General features: G+C 44.1%; 1 protein-coding gene across 3 annotated transcripts in view; it reads right to left on the bottom strand.

The window, feature by feature from the left end:
• Nucleotides 1-22,615, bottom strand: part of PDZD2 (PDZ domain containing 2) — a 232,501-nt gene that overhangs the window by 90,845 nt on the left and 119,041 nt on the right. For 2 of the 3 annotated variants that reach the window (XM_061189153.1, XM_061189154.1), the window contains exon 2: nt 4,363-4,864. In XM_061189153.1, the coding sequence (XP_061045136.1) occupies nt 4,363-4,864 (502 nt within the window). Of the gene's footprint in view, nt 1-4,362; nt 4,865-22,615 lie in introns of those variants that run through there. The other variant, XM_061189155.1, reaches the window with a different exon arrangement.

Raw genomic sequence — 22,615 nt, 5'->3', positions numbered from 1 at the left:
GCCCCAAATGTGAGAAGACACATCATCCAACTAGAATTTCACTGCAGTAAATGCTCTGGCTCCAGTTGCAGCCCTATTTTGAGACTGTTTGCTTATCCCTTCTTACTTAGAATGATCAGTAAGAAATGAAGAATCATGTCATCATAATGTCAGAGTTGAAATCCCTTAGTCATCAGACCAAAATGCTCATTTTGTAGGTAAGAAAACTGAAGCTCAGAGAAAGGACATGGCAGCCTGAAGGCCACAGAGCTGGGAATGGAAGAACCAGGGCTGGAACTTGGTGCCCCATCTCTCAGGCCTGGGGCTCCCCTGTGCCTTCATTAATAAATATCTACAGAGCACCTACAGGTGCAAGGCGCTGAGCTGGGACTGAGAGAGCAAAGGCTCAGAGGCAAGAGCGAGCATGGCCTTTTGAAAAAAACGAACTCAGCCAAAGTCAGGGAGGAAGAAAGCAGTGAGAAATGGGGGCAAAGAGTTAATCAGGAATCAGGTGATGAAAGGGCCTCACATGCTATGTCAAGCCAAGGTATTTGGGTATTACCCCAAGGGCAAAGTGGACCACCAGATGGTTTAAGCTTTAGCGCACACGCGTGTGTACATGTGCACGCACGCTTGCGCAGTAAGATTTGCTCTTTAGAAAAGTCCCTCTGGTTGCAGTGGGGACAGTGGATGATGGGATGAAAGCGGGAGCAGTGAGACAGGTGGGAGACTACTGTGGCCACACAGGTGAGAAATGAGAGCAGCCTGGCCCTGACCTAAAGCTGTCGGAGGGAGCACAGAGAAGTGGAGCAGACAGAGATCCTAAAGGGGGCAGGAGTTGACAGGATTGGTGACTGACGGGATGTGGTGTAAGGGAGAGGGCAGCGTTCCTGCTGACTCCACGATGCCAACTGTCCCAGTTTGCCTGGGTGAAGGCGTTTCCCAGGATATGGGGTTGTCAGTGCAAAACCAGGGAAAGTTCTGCACAAACCAGGGCTAGTGGTCACTAGTTGAATCTCAGGTTTCTGGCTTGGGCAGCTTTGTGGATGGTGAGACCTGGAATGTTGGAGCAGGCTTGGTGGTGCGGGAAAGCAATGCATCGAGTTTCAGGCATGATGTGAAATATCTAAGATTGGAGACATCCTGTACGTGGTTGGTAGAAAGCTCGAGGGCTCAGGAGAGAGGTGAAGGCAGACATGAATTGAGGAGACATTACCATGTAGAAGGATATAAGTTCACCCAGAGACCATGGGGACTTCCTAGAAGAGGACCATCCTGCTGCTGCCTCTGCTTGATACAAACATCAGGGACCACCCAGGAGAAGTCCTCAGTGAGATTCTCCTTCTGAGTTTCACATACTTTCCTGCAGATTCAGACCTGGGGAAGCCTTTCTGAGGTCTCTGCTGAACCACTTACAGGAAAGAGGTCTGGTACTGCACAAGGTGGATTTGGGGTACTAGGGTAAGACCACAAATGGACCCGTAGACACACACACCAGCTGTGAATAAACTCTCCTGACTGGCAAACGGTAGAATTCTTTTTTTTCATTGTTACATGCCTAAGTTTGGTTGTATTCATTTTCACCATGCAGCATTACAAAAATACACATTATGTATATGTCACCTTGGATGAGTAATGATCTTTACTAGACAGAGAATAAGGAATTTTGAACTCATTTCTAAAACTGCTTATCTATGTCCTAGGAGATTCTTGTGCTTTAGAAGATGGGCCCAACTTTTTAAAAAATTAATCTGTTTGCATGTGTATCACTATGTGTTAATATTTTACAGAAACAAGCCATTTTTTAAAAGGAGATATTTGTTAAAAGGAAATATGTTTCCTATAGGTCCATTAAGGCAGAACAGAATATAGAAAAAAAGTCTGAGGATTTACTTTCCTGTAAGAAATAACAGTCTATGAAAAAGAAGTACCTGACAAATAAAAATGGTCTGAATGATGATAAGCCTTGTCTGTAATTTATTAAGTCTTTGTAGATATGTTAAATCATTAAGAAAGCAGAAACGGAACAGTGCTGACATGTCTAATCTCCCATTATTCAAATGGAATGGAATTTTACCCCAAGGCTTAAGAGGTAAATAGCTAATTTTTGTTTTTCTGGAAATTCCATTTTAGCATGACCTTGGGCTCGTCCTGGAGTAAAAATATAAATCTATTCATCCCAAGAACCTAAGCAGACTTCTGTTAGGTCTATTGGTCCCAGTTTGGGTGACACCAGGGTGTGGAGGAAAGCTGTGAAGATCTATTTCTTGCCAACCCTGTCAATCCCAGGTAAATGCATCTAATGAGGCTATTTCTGGGGTTGAAGAGGGTACTGAAATATTCATGCCTGAGAAGGTGTGTGGCCCATTCTGACTTTCTAAGACCAAAAGTACAATCCAGGGTCAATAATCAGTCTATAGATTTAGAACAGTTATGAAGAATTCCAGATGGCAAGTCTCTCCTTGCTATAGGCATGGGGCTTCAAAAAAAAAAAAAAAAAAAATCCCCAAGGTAATAGATCATGGTTGGACATTTGACCTTGAGTACAAAAATCAGGCAAAGGAACTCTGGTATGTGCAGTCTTAAGATAGTCTAATCCAGAAATTCAAGTTTATGTTATTGCCTTCAATCAGGATGCGTAGAGGATGGTATTCTCTTAGAAGTTTGGTGTGGCGTTTTTTCTTTTAAAATCATTCCAAATAATTTCCACTGTGTCCTAGGCCAGATGAAAACCTATTCTTTGGACTGAACGTGTGAGATTCCACCCTAAACTTTGGTACCTTAAAACTTCAAAATGAACCAGTACTACCCACTTGTTTTTTTCACCTTAAGCTTTCTGCATATTCACAATCATCAGAAGAAAAAAATCATATCAAGATATAATATTCATTGATAATATTATACACATTATAATATTTTTATTGCCCTTAATCCTTTTTGGGGGGAGGGGCATAAAACAGGTAGAAAATCATTAATAGAAACATTAATTTTTTTCTTCTCATTTGTTTGTAAATTCCATCTACAAATATACCTTCTCTGTGTAAGGCTTTATGATGATCACCCAGCTCCTCAAATGAAGGAACATGGTCCCTTAAGAGAGGGGTTGGGCTTCCCTGGTGGCGCAGTGGTTGAGAATCTGCCTGCCAATGCAGGGGACACGGGTTCGAGCCCTGGTCTGGGAAGATCCCACATGCCGCGGAGCAACTGGGCCTGTGAGCCACAACTACTGAGCCTGCGCGTCTGGAGCCTGTGCTACACAGCAAGAGAGGCCGTGATAGTGAGAGGCCCGCGCACTGCGATGAAGAGTGGCCCCCCACTTGCCACAACTAGAGAAAGCCCTCGCACAGAAACGAAGACTCAATGCAGTCAAAAATTAAATAAATAAATAAAAAATAAAAAATAAAAAAAAAAAAAAAGAGAGGGGTTATTTTGATTCTTCTCAACCCATTATACAGATTGGCTACAGTTGCAGAAATATGCATGAAATAGCCTTACTAGAAATTACATTCACTCCTAGGGCACCATTTCCCAGGCTGCAAAGCTGAACTCGATACTTTCTCTGTGCCCATTTTCCATCTTTCCAACTTCCTCTTTCATCTTTAGAGGGCATCTCCTGAGTCAGAAAAGAAACCAGTCAGGAACCATCTAGCTAGTTACTGCTTTGTTAGGAACCCAGAGGAATACCTGGCCAAGAGGATTCTTGGAACAAGCACGCTGACCCTAAAGAAATGCAACTTAACAAGAGAGTGTTGGTTATAATGGGGGAGACGATATGAGGCTAGAAGTGTGTCTATCACCATTCAGAACTAGACCACATCTGCTTTGCCTTTAGGTGAGGGCAGCTCTGACCATCACAGCTGGATATCATAGTATCAGAGATTTCTGTGAAGTTTCCAAACGTCACTGGAATTCAGCAATATAATAATACTATCCTATGAAAATGTCATTGGTTTTGAAATGTTAAAAATAAAAGCAGATGCTTCCCTGCAGGTTGGACATCCTTCCTGTGTAATACCAAGGCTTGGATATTTATGCTATCAGTGGTCACCAGGAATTCTTGGCCTTGCAGTGGCAATTCCACTGATGACAGCAGTGATAAATAATGATGCAGTTCAAGTACTTTATCTGGGCCTCATATGACTCAAATTATACCACAGAAGGCTTGAATTTTCCACTTAGGATCACTCGACTAGCTCTTTATTTAAGTGTGATAAAATGACTTGGTTTTTTTGTTGTTATTGTCATGTCCAGTGATCACTTATCTTAATAAATCTTTCAGTGTCTAAATGCAAGGTCATCTTAGATGTATTTTCCAAACCTTAAATGCAACTGCAAACAATATTTCATTGAAAATTCAGGTTCTACCATCAAAGCAAACCTTACCCGTGCCAGGCAGTCGCTGGATTGGAAGTCTGTCTTCCCAGATTTTGAGAAGCGGCGTCTGTCATTGCTTGTGGGCAGAGAGGCGTCCGTCTTTGCAATCCTAGGCTCTGTCCCTTTGTCTAATTCCGACCTCTCTAGATGGGATCCAGCCACCTCCTTGAGCGAATCTGGGCCATTTTCTAGCTCAAAAACATGACCGTTTCCCAGTTCAGGGTCCAGGCCGTTGTCTAGTTCAGACACAGGGTCACTGCCCAACTCACAGCCAGTGCTGTTCTTGGATTCTTCAGTGGCTTTGTGGGTAGAAGGCCTGGCAATGACCCCAAACTTTCTTGCTCTTTTCCCCTTTTTCACAGTTCGGTCCCCCAGCTCCAAGGCAGGCGTCTCTCCTGGTTCGGAGCTGTTGCTACTGTTGCCGTTATAAGGAGAATGGACTTGGTGCTTGAAGCGGCGCAGCATGATCAGGTAGATGAAGCCGCCATTCCAGCACTGCTCAGCCAGGTAACTGCAACGGACAGAGGGGGGTCAGAGAGGGGCTGGTTAAAACCCTCCAAACATCCTCCAAGAACAATGCCGCGGGTTGACGCATCTGATGGCCCACACGGGACCCATGTGACTAAAATCCTGGCCAAGTGATTGAGGCACTAAGCTTCTTAAAGAGGCTCCGCACTTCATTCGCTCTTTTAATCTATTTAATTGTTGATGCTAAAAATAACCCCCAAACAAACCAAAAAACCACCATGAACTGGAAATGACTCATGAGAGTACACTACGAAGGTAGTCAGAGAAGGATTTTTCTATTAACAGAGCCAATCCTAACGTATCATTAAAAAAAAATTATTCTCCATTCACTCAACAACTTGTTGCATCAGAATGATGCCAGCTTCCCATTCATAACATTCTGATGGGATAGCACTGCGAGTCCCCAGGGGAAAATGGATAAAATAGATTGGGGGAAGTGTACAGTTCTGCTCGCAGGATCAAAAAATCAGCTGCATGATGCAAACTATTATATAGAGAATAGAGAAAAAACAGGGTCCTACTGTACAGCACAGGGAACTATATTCAATATCCTATGATAAACCATAATGGAAAAGAATATGAAAAAGAATGTATATATATGAATAACTGAATCACTTTGCTATACAGCAGAAATTTACAACAGAAATTAACACAACATTGTAGATCAACTACACTTCAAAAAAAAAAAAGCCACAGATTGGAAAGAGCCAAAGTGGAAAAAAAAATCGACTGCACAAGAGGAACCTTTGCCTCACAGCAGTTAAAGGGAAAAAAAGATCCTGAGCTGGCGGGGGCGGGGGGGGGGTAGTTGGCGGGGGGGGGTTGGTTAGAAGGGGTTGGCTGGTATTAAGATGCAGCCAGTAAAGAAGCGCAGCAAGTGTGTGCGGCATGAAATGAGGATCAGGTGCATTTCCTGGTAATGGTTCTAGTTTGGTGGTTCATAGCACACGTGAAGTGTCATTTCCAGTCTGGGCATCACATGAAGAGGAACACTGACAAAGTGGAAAACACAGACATGGGGCAACCAGGACGAAGACGGCTGCTGGAAACTGTGGCAACCAGGAATAGTGGGAGGAAGGAGGGATGTTTAGCCTGAGGAAGGCGAGGGCCAGGGTTTTCACATGTGTCTGAGGACTGCCAAACACTCAGAAGCAGGAAATCATATAAATGAGATAATGCATGTGAAGCCTGACATACAATGACTCCTCCAGGTCTTAAAGAAAAACAATAGAACCTCAAACGAGATGAGTAATTAGCGGCATCCAGGACCAGATCATTAAAGTTTCAGCAAAGAAAACACTTGCTCAAAGTCAGGAAGCCAGGCTGGGCTGGATCTCCCACCAGTGCCCCCCGAGATAAGGAAGCACAAAGCCCAGATGAAGCCAGGGGATGCCTTCACCACTGGGATCTTGCCACACACTACACGTCACTGGTTCCCAAGCAAAGAATGTCAACCACCAAATCCTTAACGAGTCAGACCTGCTTCCCAGCTTCACGCCCCACAAAGAGAAGGCCTGGAGCTATGTTGCCTACATCTTCAATGCAATGTGGAAAACAGAACTTTTCCCAGTATACCAAACCAGACTTGAGAGCTGGGGCAGTCAGTATGTGGGAAGGGGGCCAGGTCATAAGGAGAGATGACCAGTCGTGTTTGAAATGTACTAAGTTCTGAGCCAAGGGCGTATATTCCCCCTACCTAATGGTCAGGGCAATGCAATGACAGTGACTGTCTAACCGAAGAAGGGAACAATTCTGAATTTTTGCCTTGGAGTAAAGTGAGCAAGAGAGAAGAGTGCTCAAACATCAACCAAAGCTAGTAAAAACTTTCTTTGATCCTGGGCTATAAGCCATGGTAATGAACTTACACATAAAAACCAGGTAGATAAAAGATACTGTACAGACTTCAGGTTGTTCTGTGAACTACAGTGAGATGAAGAGGCATGAAGACCTTTCTAGACTGGAATCTAGAAATTGAAAATGAATCCTGGTTCCCCACACCATTTTTCTACAATGTTTAGATTTTACTTTTTGAATTGTGTATTTTTTTTCCATACTGGATAAAATCTTTTAAAGATATAAAATCATAAGAGTAATTAGCCAGGTTGTAAGGGTTTCCTCTGAACAACCACTACTATTAATCCAATACATATGCTCAGATGTTATGAAAAACAGGATGGGGTAGGAAAAACAGGACCAGGTTGAGAGTTAGACACCCAAGTTTTTGTTATAGCTTTGGCCCAACCATGTAAAACAATGGTAATTACACCAAATTTCCATTGACTGATGAATGGATAGACAAAATACAGTATATCCATATAAGGGAATACTATTCAGCAAAAAAAAGGACTGAAGTTCATGCTACAACATGGGTGAAGCTTGAAGCATTATGCTAACTGAAAGATGCTAGGCCACGAAAGGCCATGTATCATTCCATTATTGGACGTGTCCAGAACAGGCAGATTCATTGAGATAGAAAGTAGATTAGTGGTTGCCAGGAGCTGGGGGGATGGGAGAGAGAGGAGAATTGAGACTGACCGCTAATAGGTACAGGTTTTTTTGCGGGGGGTGATGGAAATGTTCTAGAATTAGATAGTGGTGATGGTTGCACAACATGGTGAATATACCCACTAAATTGTACACTTTAAAATGATGAATGTGATGTTATGTGAATTATTTCTCAATTAAAAAAAAATAACAGCAAATGTAATAATATTGGCCAAGTTTTGAATTTATTCTTTGAGTGGATGCTCCTTAAGAACTCTCTTGACAGAAGAAGCAATTGAGGCTCAGAAATATTAACTAAATTGCCCAAGTTCACATAACTGCCACTGGTAGACCCAGGTCTATCTGCTTCCCAACCATGCACGTCCTCTGTGCAGTTCTGCTTCTTAAATCATTACCATCCCTGTGCTTCAGTTTCCTCATCTGCACAGTGAAGGTGTTAAAATAGATCATCTCTAAGTTGCTTTCGACTTCCAGGGATAGGAGGAGCAAGCCATCCCAGTGACAAGGATAAAACAAAAACCTGGAAAAACAGAAGCAGTCCTTTCATGTTCAAGTCATCCTAGGCCTCCAGGACATTTACCATCAACCTGAAAAAGATTTCACCTGGAGAGGCAATTCCTCTAAGACTGCTTTGGGGACTCTACTTTTTGTACTAAAACTCTGGACAACTTGATTTGGATTGTCCACAGGGACCTTCTTTTCAGTACCAAAAAGGCTGGTCCATTGTTTCGGAGTACAAGATCTTGAATATCTTTCCCATCTCTACTCTCACGGGCATTCCAAGAACCTTGGAAGGTTCCATGACTGACAGTTTTTTATTCCTTCAGGATCCACACTCAGCAAAATTACAAAGCAAGAGGAGTTTATCTCTAATTTTGCACCGTCTCCCTGTCCTTCCCTGGCTTCCTAGCAGTAAATAAGATCCTGACACCTTTAGGGAACTGTATGACAGGTTACTGTATTCCTTCCTGGACACCGCATTTTCTAAGGTCATCCCGAAGGCAAAGTGTAATGAATGAATTACCGACACCTGTAGCAAGTTAGTGAAAAAGAGACTATTAGGCAGTGGGTAATTTTCTTACAATTCTTTGAATCACCTTAAATGTAAGGCTGCCACACCCCTCTCCATCTGTATTTAAATGACTTGCCTCACTTTTCCTGCACCTGCCTGGCTCATTCCTACTTCCAAATCCCCTTTTCTGTTCAGTAGGATTCTTACCCACCATTAGAATCTTTAAACTTCAAAGTCAACATCAGAGAAACCAGAAACAAAATACAATCACGTGACTCAGAAAAATAGAAGGTCTCCTCTTCATTAACAACAGGTAAAATTAGCTTTTCAGAAGCTTCTCTACCATACAATTATTTTTTGGTTTCTTCCAAAAATTTGAAACTGTCCTCTGGCATGTAAAATTATTCACTCAATTCAATTAAAATTTATTTGATTTTGACCATCCCAGGCTGGCCTTAAGATAAACAAGGAAAGGCCAGAAATGAGGGTCTGAGCTCTAGCCTAGAACGCTCGCTGTGGAATGTGTTGTGGTTCTTCATTTCCCTCGGCCTTCGCAAGCATCGTGTCTGACTAGATCCCTTCCTCCTCCTTTCCCTCAAAAAGTGCTTTATCCAAAGGAAAGTTTAAGTACCTTCTCCGTTTCTTGATGCTGTCATAATTCTGGAGTCTGGGTTCTGCAGGGGTGGGAGCCTGGTAAGGGGATGGCAGGTGAGATTGGATGTTTGGAGGACCTGAAGGGATAGAGCTGCCTGGAGTCTGAAGATCAAGATGGATATGGGGGAGGAGATAAGAGAGAGGCAAAGACAGGAGAGATGCTGGAAGGCCAAAGACACCCATTACTTACTCATAGTCTGATTCTATCAAAAGAGGGCTGGAGGGAGCTGTACAATTTTGATATTCGGGACTGTTTTGCCAAAGCCCTTGGAAGGGGCGATCTCCAGGTGCCTCTGGAAATCATCTTGGGGCTCCAGCCATCGATCACTGATGCCTGGCGCATGGTGTGAACCCACAGAGGGGTGCCACCAGACAGAACCGTGGGCGCACGTGTGCATGCAACTCAGAGGAACTGGATTGCCATTGCCGGACCCTGGCCTATACTACAGGGGCTTGTATAACTCAGAGAACACATAAAAGAATTCTGGAACTTTTCACCAAAGCAGCTATTCTTACTTCATCTGAGTAGGTCAGGTCCCCAGTACAGACAGCAGGAGACTAAACACTGACTGCAAGAAGATGTTTATAGACAAGTTATTATATCAGGGTCTGAGTTTTCTAGAGCGAGACTAGCTGCTAATAGCCACCCTGTCTAACACATAGGACAAACAGAGATCGATTGTTCTTGCCTATGATTTCCTCTCGCCTAAGAAGTAATGGGAGGCTGAAAAGCTGTTCGTGGTCCTTTGAAAACCTGCTAAGCCTAATTAATCCAGAGGGCTGTCTGAGGTTATAAATCTGTAGGTTCCCAGAGAACAATAGGCTGAGAGGAAGTGTTAAATATATAGATTAATTCCCCAGTGAAGTCTTGGCTGGGAAACAGAGGGAGGCAAGTTTGGACAGCTCTCCAGGAGGGGATGGGAAGATGATAAACATCATTTCCCTGACTCATTTAGGAACTAGGTTCCCCAAGGGCAGTCTCTCTCGGGTGTTGCCTACCAGCTACCTTGAATTTGGGGCACGCTTCTCCCAGATTCTACGACCCTCCCTAGAAAGAGCCGAACTTTCTTTGGGGGACCCCGAAGGCAGAATTCGGGTGCTGAATATCATGCTGGTAAGAGTGACTGATACCCTTGGTGCGCTCCTAAGGCCCCTTCTGGAGAGAACTCAGTCTCCTTCCTCGCTGGTTCACAGAGCGGAAAGTTAGCTCTGAGCAGGCAGAGGAAGGTGGGACTCAGGCACCAATGAGGATTTGAAAATAGATCAGCACCTAGGCCTAGTGTAGAAGTAACTAGAACGCCGTACTCCAACTGCTGGGTAGGGGAGGTAACTGAGGAAGCCAATTTTTACTAGTTCTCATCTCTATCCACCACAAATGCCTGGGTTCAGCGACTCTCCCCTCCTCTCTCTTATCTGGAGTCCAGAGAATATGAATAAATGAATATGTTTTCTTTAGTATAAAATGTGTATTTATTATTTTTTTATCATAAAATTTGGATTGAGATACACAGGTTGAGAGTGAAGAATCAGGGTGAATATTTGAAAAAAAATCTTTTTTCCGACCTATGATACAATGTTAGCCATTGGAACCCAAATCAAATGATCAGCTACCGAAACCTGCAACCTCCACAGGATGTAGCAGTGAAATTTAAATCATACCCATCTATACACCAGGACAGAGGCCCACATTGCCCTAGGGGACCTGGGATGTGGGGAAGAGGTGCAAATATGCTATCCTCTGGCTACTGCTATTTCTATGAATAATAAACTGTCTTTCATCCCTGATCCAGGAATCTTCTATCTTCTGCTGGCATCCGTGGAACTGTGGCAGGCTAACTCGTTAGCTTACTAGTTGGGTAAAATCATAGTTCTTGACATGTAGCAGAATAATACACTGCCTAACTCAGTTTATAATTGATCTTGTTCCCCAACATCAAACTAATCAAAGGAGCTCAGTGACATATTATCCTTCACACCAGTGACTAAAAAATAAAACTCAGTACATACCTCACATCAAAACAATACTGAAATTAAATCTTTCAGGCAGAATCAAACAGGTGGAGTTATACTAAGAGGAGTCATAAAGAGAGTGGGTGTTCTAGCCTCTGATCCCACAAATACTGATTAAATTCAGTGTGTCAGCCTCGAAGGCAGCAGCTACATTTGTGTCCATCAGCATTAAGTATACACGGTTCTGCCCTTACCCTGCTTAAATTTCGCCTCCCACAACCACTGGTTGCAATATCCATTCTGTGCTGAAGCAAGAGCTGGTTCTCTTTTTGTTTGCTATGAAGAGCTTCTGGATGTAAAGGGGTACAGGTAGGGGGGACACTGCAGAAAAATACTCGATAAAAAGCAGCTAAATCATTTGATCACTGAAAAAATTATTTTGATTTCCATGCAACAAGGTATCATTGATTTTCATATTTATCTTAAAAATTCACCTCTCAAACTAACAAGATTAATTTAAATTCACCACCCTCACAGCAAAGTATCTCTACACACCAGAACGCATTCCACATTTTCAACTCCAATAGAGCTTTAACAGGAAGGAACTAGAAGCGTGGCCCTTGCTATCGTGTTGCAATAAGTTTACATGAAGTTTCAGTTTTCCTCCAAGGTTTTCTTGTACCTCATGTCTTTATGAATCAATAAAAGCTTTTTAAAAAGCACCCATACACATTTGGGAAATAGGAATTCAGAAGCTGAATTAAGGAGAAAATGCCTGATCAACAATAAGAACTGACCTTCAAAACATACTGCAGAGATACTGCCCCACAAAAGACAACCTCTAGGCTTCTATTTGCAAACGATCGCATTTCTTTATTCAATTACTGTGAGTGAATCAGGGTTTCTTGTGACTACATGAGATCAACCTGCAGTCTATCCAGAATCCAATTAGAACTTCAGCCACACAGCTTTGCTAACTCACACTGATGATGTTGGTCACATTTTCCCTGGGGGCAGAGGGCATGCAGGTAAAGTCAGACTTTGCTGTACTTAAATGAATCAATTTCACCTCATGAGGGAACTGATAAGCTCCGACGCTGTACATAAGAACTCCTTTCACTTCCTCTTCACTCATGACATAATGCTATTTTTTTTTTTTTACAGAATTACTACTTGCTCATTACAAATTCACTCATTCATTCATTCACTCATTCGACAAATAGTTATTGAATATCTACTATACGCCAGGCACTGTTTTAGGCATTTGGGGGGTACAGCAGTGAACACACTGATGCCCGTCTTTGTGGAGCTCACAGTTTAGCAGGGGCAGACAGACAAACAATAGACCTATTAAAATAAGCATCCAAATAAATAGTATGTTAGAAGGTGAGATGTGCTATGGAAAATGGAAAATATTGAACATGATAAAGAGGATTGAGTATGCCAGGAGCTGGAAGAGTCAGATTGAAATTTTAAGTATGTTGAGCAAAGATTTGAAGCAGATGAAAGAGTTGGCCACGCAGCTGCCTGGGAGAAGACGTTCCAGGCAGAGGCAAGAGCCAGTGCAAAAGTGGTAAATTGGAAATGTGCCCGGTGTGTGTGAGGAGCAGCGGGGAGGAGAGGGTGAGGAGGAGAGTAATGGGGAGGGGGCGGTGAGGTAGGAGAGATACCAGGGGCCAGTTTATGCAAGACTGTTGTAAAGACTTGTGCAAAATGGGGAGCGGTAACTCCCCTGAGCAGAGGAGTCATGTGATATGTAGCCATGATGTGGAGTCATGTGATGTTCTAAAACGATCCCTTCATTTCTGTGTTGAGAATAGACTATTGGTAGAGCAAGGGTAGGAGGGAGACCAGATATTCGATCATCTTCAGAAATTCCAGTGACAGAGAAGCTGGCTCAGTGCAGAGTAGCAGTAGAGAGGGTTAGAAGTGGCCAAAATCGTGATCCGTTTTTGAAGGCAGAGTCAGCAGCCTTTGCTTTTGGATCTGATACAGGGTGTGAGAGGAAGGTGGTGTCTAGGTGTTTGGCCTGAGCAACCAGAAGGATGGAGTTGCCATCACCTGAGGCTGGTAGAGTAGCCTTCTGTGCGGTGGGGCTATCTGACCTATTCTGATGCACAGATCTATTCTGGAGTTACGTTCTGGACGAGCTGAGTTTGAGATGCTCGTGTGGTGGTTGTATGGGCAGCTAGATATCTGAATCTGGATGTTGGAGCAGAGGATTGGTTTGGAGATAAAAAATTGGGAGGTGTCAGAGTATCGATGATATTTAAAGCCTCCTGAAGATAAATTCCTTTAGGTGGACTTTCTGGGTCCAAAGTTCTTGCTGGGTCAAAAGCACAGTCAAATGTTTTGTATGTACTTCCAAGCTTTCCTCTAGCAAGGGGGATGACAATTTAGAATCCCACCAGAAGTGTCTTAGAGAACCACTTGTCACTCTTTTTAATCTCTGCCAGGCTGATAGTCAAGAGCTACCTCACGTCCTAATTTGCAAGTCAGTAATGATTAATGAGGTCAAAATTCTTAGTATTTCTCTGCCTTCTTTGAAAATTGCCTATTTATGCCTTTGTAAAGATCTTCATTTTTGTATCCTCACAGTCTAGCACAATCACTGGCACATATTAAGCACCACAAAAAAATGACTGGTCAATGAAAAGATCCCTTCTATTTAAAAAAAAAGACGCTTTTTTTGGTAAAATGACTGTATTGAGGCATATTTTACATCTCATATAATTCATCCATTCAAGTGTACAATTCAGTGATTTTTAGGAAATTTACCAAGCTGTGCAACCACCACCATAAATCAGTTTTAGAACATTTTCACCACCCCAGTAAGATCCCTCATGCCCTTTTACAGTTAATGCCATTCCCAGTCCAGCCACCACTTTCTGTTTCTATAGATCTGCCACTTCTGTACATTTCATATAAATGGAATCATACAATACATGGTCTCTTGTGTCTTGCTTCTTAAAAGCAACTCCTTTTTAGTAGATCCTTAGTCACCAGACTTCACCTCCTTCTGCATCCTCTCTGTCATTTATAGCGTACAAAATCTCGATTCATGCAAACATGCTGTTTTGATATCTTTCTCACTTTCCTTCAGATCATGCCCAATTATCCCGAGGAGATAGCTCTCATGGCTCTGCCAGCATCTCACCCATCTTTTCCCGTCACATTATTCCAGGAAATACCCACCATTCCTTCCAGGTTACGCTATAAAGCCCCTGGTAGCCTCTTCAAAGTTCCTCCCGTGACAGCACTGAAGTGAAGGAGGCATTCTTTCCCATTTGGCCTCCTAGATTTTCCTCACTGTTCCAATATCATCATAAACGAACTCTGCTTTAAAAGGAAATCCTTCCTCATTAATGCTAACCAGGCATGGATTCCAAACACCATTCAAATGTAATAGTATATAATGTATATCATATGCTAATATATTCATGTTACTCTGCATTTCATTTTTTCATTTTTATTTTACAACTGCATTGCCTTTTAAATTTTCTCCATGTTATTTTTTGTTCAGGACAGATTACCAGGGACTACAGGACCCAAAGTCTCTTATGTACTTCTTTTGCCTGGATTGGTGCTAAGGAAGCTTCCCTGTCTTTCCTATGCCCTGCTCACTGGCCAGCCAAAGATACTTATTTTTACATCACAGAGGTCTCTGCTATGACTTGCCCCAGAGAGCTGAAGACAGATCAGGTCTGAGAAAGAGAAAATCCAAAGCAGCCCACTCCCCATGCCTTGAGCCTTACCTGAGATCCACCATCCCCTCCCAGCCCTGCCAGGTGCATTTCCTATGGCAATTCCTGTGCTTCTCCACATATGGTGTTGCCCTTGGCCTTGCCTTGGAAGAGGTTACTATCAACGCTCAAGGGTAACTGAAGCCAAACTTTGCGTCCCAAAGGTTATGGTCAGTCATCTTCTAGACTCAGAATCACCAAGCCCTGAAAAATGCATTAAAGATGACCCAGGGACTGAGTTCCGTACTGTCCCTGCCACATCTTCCTTGTCCCTCCACGGTGAAAGCTGCTGGCAGCTATGAGAATTAGTAACACGCGTTCTCCCTTTCTGTCCCTCTTCCCACAAACCAACTGCATCTGAGTTCACAACCAGCCAGTAATCCTCAAGTCCTCACCGTGCACCATTCAAAAGGCACCACCCTCTTCCCTTCCCCAGAGGTGGCGCTAAAAGAAGGGAGACTCCTGGGGGGCCCGTGCATCTCTTTACGCACATGCCGCTAGTCAAACGCTAATTCAAACACTGATGAAATGACTGTGCCCTCCACTTCCCTCCCCTTTCAAGTGGATCCAGCTGCATCTTGAAACAATTTCCCCAGCTTGTCTCAATCCTTCCAGGGTCCGTTCCATTGGCTTGGCCAGAGCCTGCCCCTACCTCATGCCAAGCCTGGTTTCACTTATGTCAAAACAGCTTCCATCAAAATCTTGGGCTTCTTTTTCGAATTTCTTTCACTGTTTTTCAGCAGCGAAAAGATACTTAAATTGCAAAATGACTACCTCCATTAATGTGTTCTGGCTAATGCCAGGCACTGTTCTTCTCCTGAATCTCTTCTACACAGTGTACTGTGGATTCTTTAAAATCTGACTTTGTTTTTCTTTCTTCTCAAAGGCTCTCTGGCAGGCATGGTAGGGCTGAATAGGTCTCATGATTTACAAAGGTTCATGTAGACTGACTTTCTTAGTTTTGCAACCTTCTTCTCCAAGCTTCCTTAGAAGCTGGATTTGTTGGATATTTTCCCTATTTTTCATCCATCTGCATGATCCTCTAAGACTCTTCTTAGTTTGGAGGATTTCAGTTATAAGAAAGCCAAATCAATAGAACTCTGGCCTAGAAAAATAGACAAGCCAAGTCCTTATAGATGTGGACTCTGGCCTAGAAAAATAGATAAGCCAAGTCCTTATAGATGTGGACAGAACAATTTTAAAATCTGGGCTTCCAATCAGTATACTCTTCATGTGTCTGTTGACCAGTTGTAACTGTGACACTGTTGACATTTGTGGTCCCTGGTTCTTAATTATGTGCAGACAAGGAAAATGCACAGGCATTTTGTATTTATCTACTGGGATTTTTAAAATAACTGCAAGTGAAGCATTAAAGAAACCATAAATTATTGGGTGCACAAGCATAAACACTGGCGTGAAAACGCAAAGCTTGCTTTTAATGGTGTGTTTATGTTAGAAGCGCCAAAAACTAATACGAATTATAACAGACAAGGGGAACGGGTACCAATATTGATTAACTTTATACGCTGTGTATTAACTACACACAAACATCACCTGGATCCATCTTTGAGAGATGAGAAAACAGGCTCAGAGAGATTAACTTGCTGGTATAGGTGGAGCTGAGATTCAAATTTCCATCTGATTGCAAACAAACCCAGGCAATGACCTTGGGATTTAGTGTGTGCCCCATCCTAATGCTCATTATGACCAGGTTTAGATAAAGAAAAAGGGCAGCAACTTCTAACTGCCGAAGAAGCCTCTCGCCACATGAATATTGTAAGGGATTCCACTTCAGTGGTATGTTAACACCCAAAATATGTCCCACACCCATAAGAAAAGGGGCCTTAGGGAAAATAAGAGGTATTTTCAGGTGGGCCCAGAAGGCAGGTGAATATTTGGGAGGGGTGAGGTGGTCTCTCAGTGTGGGTAGAAGAGGCCAACTACCCCAGTCCTTCTCTCTGCCATGAGCTGGATGCAGACAATCCCCGAGAGTTCTGGAGAAGCAAAGGCGACACTTCCTCAGATTACCCAGAATCAGAGGACTACAAGCCAGCCTGGGCTCCCAGTGCAGCCAAGGTCCAATACAGCGGCTAACACGAGCTATGCCCTCCAAGGTAGGCCTCCCCCCTCGGGGGCGCCCTGAACCGTGGCCACCTTGCCTCCCTCCCTGCAGCCCCGTGGCGCCTCCACTCCAGACCGGGGCCTCTCAAGCAGACTGTGCGCCGGACACCTCCCTCTCTACAAGGAACCGCCCCTCCTGACGGCAGGCAGTCTGCGTCCACCTCTGGCTGTAAACAAGAGGTGTCTTAACACCGCGTCATTGTTCCTGTGGATCCTTGTGGAAGATAACGTGATGTCAGGTGATGACGGGCCAACGGAAATCAGAAGAAGGGAGGGGCAGGCAAATCCCCAGGCTGAAGTGCCACTCAGATGTCCCTTCAAGGAAGGACTTCGAGGAAGGTCCAGTGGGTGAGTGTGTCAGTTAGCTCACGACCTCCGGCTGCGAGCTTCATCAAGGTCCGGCTCAGCTTTCAGGTCAAGGTCACGCTCTTTTGGGGCAGTTCGTGGCCAATGGCAGTCAAGATGGGGAGGCTAGGCCTGACCGTTTCCACCCAGGGAGACTCCTCTAACGGGCAGGCTTGGCTCCAGGGTCCCTGTCAGGCTGACCCTGTCACAGCAGCATGGTCCGTACCAGCTCCCAGCCACACCTGCTCCCTCCCTGTTCCTTCCACGGATGTTTTCCCAGCAGACGTTCTGCACTCTTAGCTCTAACTCAGCCTCTGCTTCCTGGAGAACCCAATGTGAGGAAGGGCGATAGGATGAGAATAACAAAATATTTCCCCAAAAGGAGATGTTGGGAAATAAGAGTAGCCAAAAAAGTCCTGTCAGGAATGGGTAGAACTCAGCTAATCTGAGTATAGAAGCAGCCAGCAGAGCATTCTCGAGAAGTCAAGCTGGATGACTGGCGTTCACAAAGATTTCCTTTAAATCTGTTGGCTGGTAACAGGAAAAACCAACAGCAAAGAGCTTTTTTGGAGTGAGGCTCTGTTTACACTATCCCTAAACAGCTTCATCAGAATTCACCCCAATATCAACCATTTGAAGCAAGATCTCACTTGGTTCAGGTGTCAGCACTGCTGCTTGGGTCCTTGGGCAGGACACTGTACCTCAGAGATGAATCCCTCAGTCTCATCTACCTGTGGCGTTGTTGGGAAGATTAAATGGGATAATGGACTAAGCCGGCTTTCCCACCAGGCGCGAAGTACATGTCAATAAATGTCAGTTCCTTACGCTTTCAGAAATTTGCTAGGTGATCATAGGTCAACCAGTTAAACTTGTTGGCGGCTAATGTCCTGGACATGAATCCCCAGAAGGTGAATGCACAGAGGGGAGTGGTCAAAGCTGATTCTGTGCTTGGAATGGGGCAAAGAGAACCACAGTTAAGTCAGGGTGAAAAGGAGTCCCTGGGAAAATCAAGTTCACAGGGATAGGCAGAGAGTCAGAAATGGATTCCAAGACGAAAGATCTGGAAGAGTAGGGCAAACGTGCCTTAGATGCTGAGCCTTGCTGACCCAAGACAGAGAGGCATCTTGAGGGTCTCCTGGACCTAAGTCATCCGAGAGAGAAGGATGGGTATGTGTGTGTGTGGATGTGGGGAAACCAGGCTATGGGGACAATCAGCACAGAGTATGGCCGGTTGCAGGCCATATTCTCTGCCAGAGACAAGAGACAGATGTCTTTCAAAACACAGACCAGTGGTGGCCTCTTGTTTCGCTTCCATGTCCATCTGGCCAGTGTCAGGCTCCCAACTCCCAGAGCAATTGCAAGCTTTCTGGCCTGACCTGAACTCTGAGGATATTTCCAGAGGTCCTGGAATTGCCCCAAAACTCAGGGTGGAGTCTGGGAGGCTGCCCATCCCAACCAAGCTGTGAGATGGGCTGACCCCTGAATATTTTGTAAACTATGCCGGCTGCTCACGGTAATACAAACAACTGCCACAAATAAATCAGATGCATGTGTGTGTGAGGAGAGACCTCCTCTCCCAGCACCCACTCCCTCCTGACCTACCTTTCCTCCATCTGTCACAGGTATCTGGAGGATACATCTGTCACAGGTATCTCCCTTCTGGTTCAGATGCCTCCTTTAAAAGGGCCTCGTTCATTTTGCTGAGGCAAGAGTTTCAAAAGCCCAGTTGTTTTAATATTAAATATTTCAATATACGACAATGCCGTGAGACAGTCAACATTATGTCTTTTTAAATGTCGAGAGAGGGTCTCTCTGCAGACACACGATTTCAGCTCTAGGGGAAAACATTTCCAGCGTGAACAGCCAGCTCCGCTTTTGTATGAGGCGTAAGCAGGTGTGGGTATTTGAGTCACATGCATGTTTTTGAATATTAGGAACTCACTTCGTTACCAAGTGCCCTCAACAGGAAAGAGCTGGCAGATGGCACATCCTAGACTTGGAACCCTCCTACTTAGAGCAAACGGAAAACATCCAAAAACAAAATCAGAGCCATGGGCTGGCTTGGAAAAATAAACACCCCCCCCCCCAAAGTTATTTCTTGAATTGCACACCAGGAAGAGTGTGATCTGGAAGAATCTGGAAAGGGGGAGAAACAAAAGCATTGACCAGAGGACCTTCGCGAACCTCTGGGGGAAAAAAAAAACACATGAGAGTTTTCCACTGTGGCACTGCTCCCTTTAGACTCCCCAGTATTTCTCACAGATAAAGGGGCATCTTAAGTGTTCTAGCTTCCCATACTGAGGAGCAAACTGCACCCATTTTTCACACAGATGGGAGCTTTAGGAGGGGTCCCAGGTCAGGGGTCGAAGCACCCAATTTGCCAGATACTTAAAGGACTCAACGTGGGCTCTGGGAAAGGCCCAGGACACGGTGTTGTTGAGAAGAGAGCCACACTCCATAACTAGGGGACTTTTCTGCTCTGGTTAACACTTTTCATCATGAGTTCTCTTCAAAGATTTCCTCCTAAAAGACTGACTGCAGTCTTTTAAAATCAGCTGTTATGGACTGAGAGCATCAAGATGAGATTTGTTTGTTTTTAATTTTATTTATTTATACAGCAGGCTCTTATTAGTTATCTATTTTATACACATTAGTGTATACATGTCAATCCCAATCTCCCAAGATGAGATTTATTTAATTACTCTCCCTGTCCAACTTCCTCCAAGGGCTTACATATTGGCACCACCTGTCCTCAAAAGAGTGACCCCCCCCCCCAGCACTTTGAGCAAAAGGGGATGATTCCAGATAGGACTTAAAGAAAAGTTAACTTTGACCAAAGGAGATCTGGGGGAAATATCGATTTTGCTGTTTCTTAAAGAACTGAAAAGCAGGGTTCTCTAAAGGATCAGGCACAAAGTTTACAAGGTCCAGTTTCATTTGAAACATCTTCAAAAAATATAAAAAACTATGTGACTAAGTCCAAAGAGGCCTCTCATGGGCTCTTTCCAATGGCTAGAGTTCCAGATCGAAGAGTCTACAAAGAAGAAAATGTCTGTTTTTTAAAGTTTAGATGCCCCGATTCTCACTCTTCCTCTGGCAGAGGTGAGGGATAGAAGGAAAAAAACAAAAAGCAACTGAGAGGAAGAACACATACGAACAGTGAGTTTTCAGATTTCATTCTTTTCTTAAATTTCGGTAGGATGAATTAATGGAGCTGTATTTTAAATGCCCTGCCTCAGATTTCAAGGCAACACAGAGACTCCCTCAGAAAACCCCCAATCCAGATCCATGGACGAATGTGGAGGTTGAAGAGGGAAAACACAGAACTCCTCCCCCAGCCCCACCCCCAGTGGGGAGGCCCCAGTGAGGCACTCAACAGCAGACCCAGAAGAGAGTTGGTCTTGTGCCAAGGAACGGATTTTCTCTGAAAATTAAGGAAATGATAGGACAAGAATAAGTTTCAAAAACTGAGTGCAGGCATCGGGCTCAGTGCTAACAAAGCAGTGAATAAGGCAGTGGATCCCTGCCCTCAGAGCTTTCACAGTCTACCCGCAATTAATTTTTAAAATTAGGGGCTTCCCTGGTGGCGCAGTGGTTGAGAATCTGCCTGCCAATGCAGGGGACACAGGTTCGGGCCCTGGTCTGGGAAGATCCCACATGCCGCGGAGCAACTAGGCCCGTGAGCCACAACTACTGAGCCTGCGTGTCTGGAGCCTGTGCTCCGCAACAAGAGAGGCCGCGATAGTGAAAGGCCCGCGCACCGCGATGAAGAGCGGCCCCCGCTCGCCGCAACTAGAGAAAGCCCTCGCACAGAAACGAACACCCAACACAGCCATAAATAAATAAATAAATAAATAAATAAAATCAATGTGTCAGTTATACAATTAATCACATAGATTGTTGAAACAATTTTATATAACATGAAATAGTAATATATAAATAATACATACTAAATTTATTCACTGTGAAAGTAAATGTTTACCAAAATATTAATATATAAAATAGTAAAAAATATATAAATTTATATCCTATAAAGTTAAAAATAATATTAACTATATGAAGACTCTTCCAACAGAAGCACAGGTTACTCCAGAAGCTTCTAAAAGAGAGACTGGCCTGCTTTGGGGGTGGGTGTGGACAGGCAAGCTTCCTCAGGAGGTACCAGGGGTTTGAGGTCCAGCATGAGTTAGCTGGGCTGGGAGGAGGCCAAAGCATGGGGTCTGGATGGATGGTAGAGGCAAGAGGGTCCAGGCAGGGAGGTTAAGAACAGGTTTAGGGCCGTGGGCCCGGAATCTGACTGTGAACTCTAGTTCTGCCTCAGACTGGAGATGCAGTCACAGCAAGCCTCTGGGTTGAAGAGTGTCCCCGCCGAATTCACGATGTCCATCTAGAGCCTCAGAGTGTGACCTTATTTGGAAACAGGGTTTTGCAGATGAAATTAGTTAAGTTTCCAGAGAAGAACATACTGGTTTAGGATGAACCCTAAATCCAGTGAGAGTGTCCTTCTAAGAGTCAGAAAGGAACCTGGAGAGACCCAGAGAAGAAGGCAGTGTGAGGACGGAGGTAGAGATTGGAGTGATGCATCTACAAGCCGAGAGATGCTGGGGGTTACCTGCAACGACTGGCAGTTGAGAGAGCGGTGAGGGACACTCTCTCCCTCAGAGCCCCCAGAAGGGAACAACTGTGCTGACCACTTGATATCAAAATGCTAGGCTTCACAACAGTGAGAAAATAAGTTCCTGCTGATTTAAGCCTTGGAGTCTGTGGTGCTTTGTTACGGCAGTCCCAGGAACAAATGCAGCCTCTTCCCCTCCTTTTAGCTTTGCCAAGACGTTTTGATTCTTGGACTTCTTTCGTGATAAGATGCAATCTTGTAAAACCTCTAAGATCTGCTTAAAGTAATTTTTATCATGTTTTGCATGGTATGACAAAAGAAATGGTCACATGTTGAGGTATGGGGAAGTCATTCTGGCTCATACGTGAGTTGACCTGAATTTTATGGTCACAGCCTGCCTGTGGCTGTGGTCTATCAAACATACATTGTACATCTGCTTTAATTATTAAATGAAAGGGTGCATTGACCGGAAGTAAAGAACGTCCATGTAAAAATAAAGATTAAACGCCTCCCTTCCTGAGATGCCAATGCTGGTACCCCTTCAATGGTAAGACTCCCTTCCCAGGCGCCAAGGCCATACTGACTCGCTATGTATGTGCTGGTCTTTTTTTTTTTTTTTCTACTTTGAAAGAATGTATCCCTGACTTGTTTGATGTTCTTTGTTCTGACAAGATATAAAACTGTGCTGAAAACCGTGCTTCTCTGGAGTAGTTCCTCAGAGTGGTATGAGAGGCTGTCTTCCGGGCTATAGTCCTCAGTTTGGCTCAAATCAAACTCCTTCGTGTTCCT

Source organism: Eubalaena glacialis, chromosome 4, assembly GCF_028564815.1.
Source record: "Eubalaena glacialis isolate mEubGla1 chromosome 4, mEubGla1.1.hap2.+ XY, whole genome shotgun sequence".
NCBI lineage: Eukaryota > Metazoa > Chordata > Mammalia > Artiodactyla > Balaenidae > Eubalaena > Eubalaena glacialis.
The sequence above is the reverse complement of the archived record's forward strand: the minus strand, read 5'-3'. Positions and strand labels throughout refer to the sequence as shown.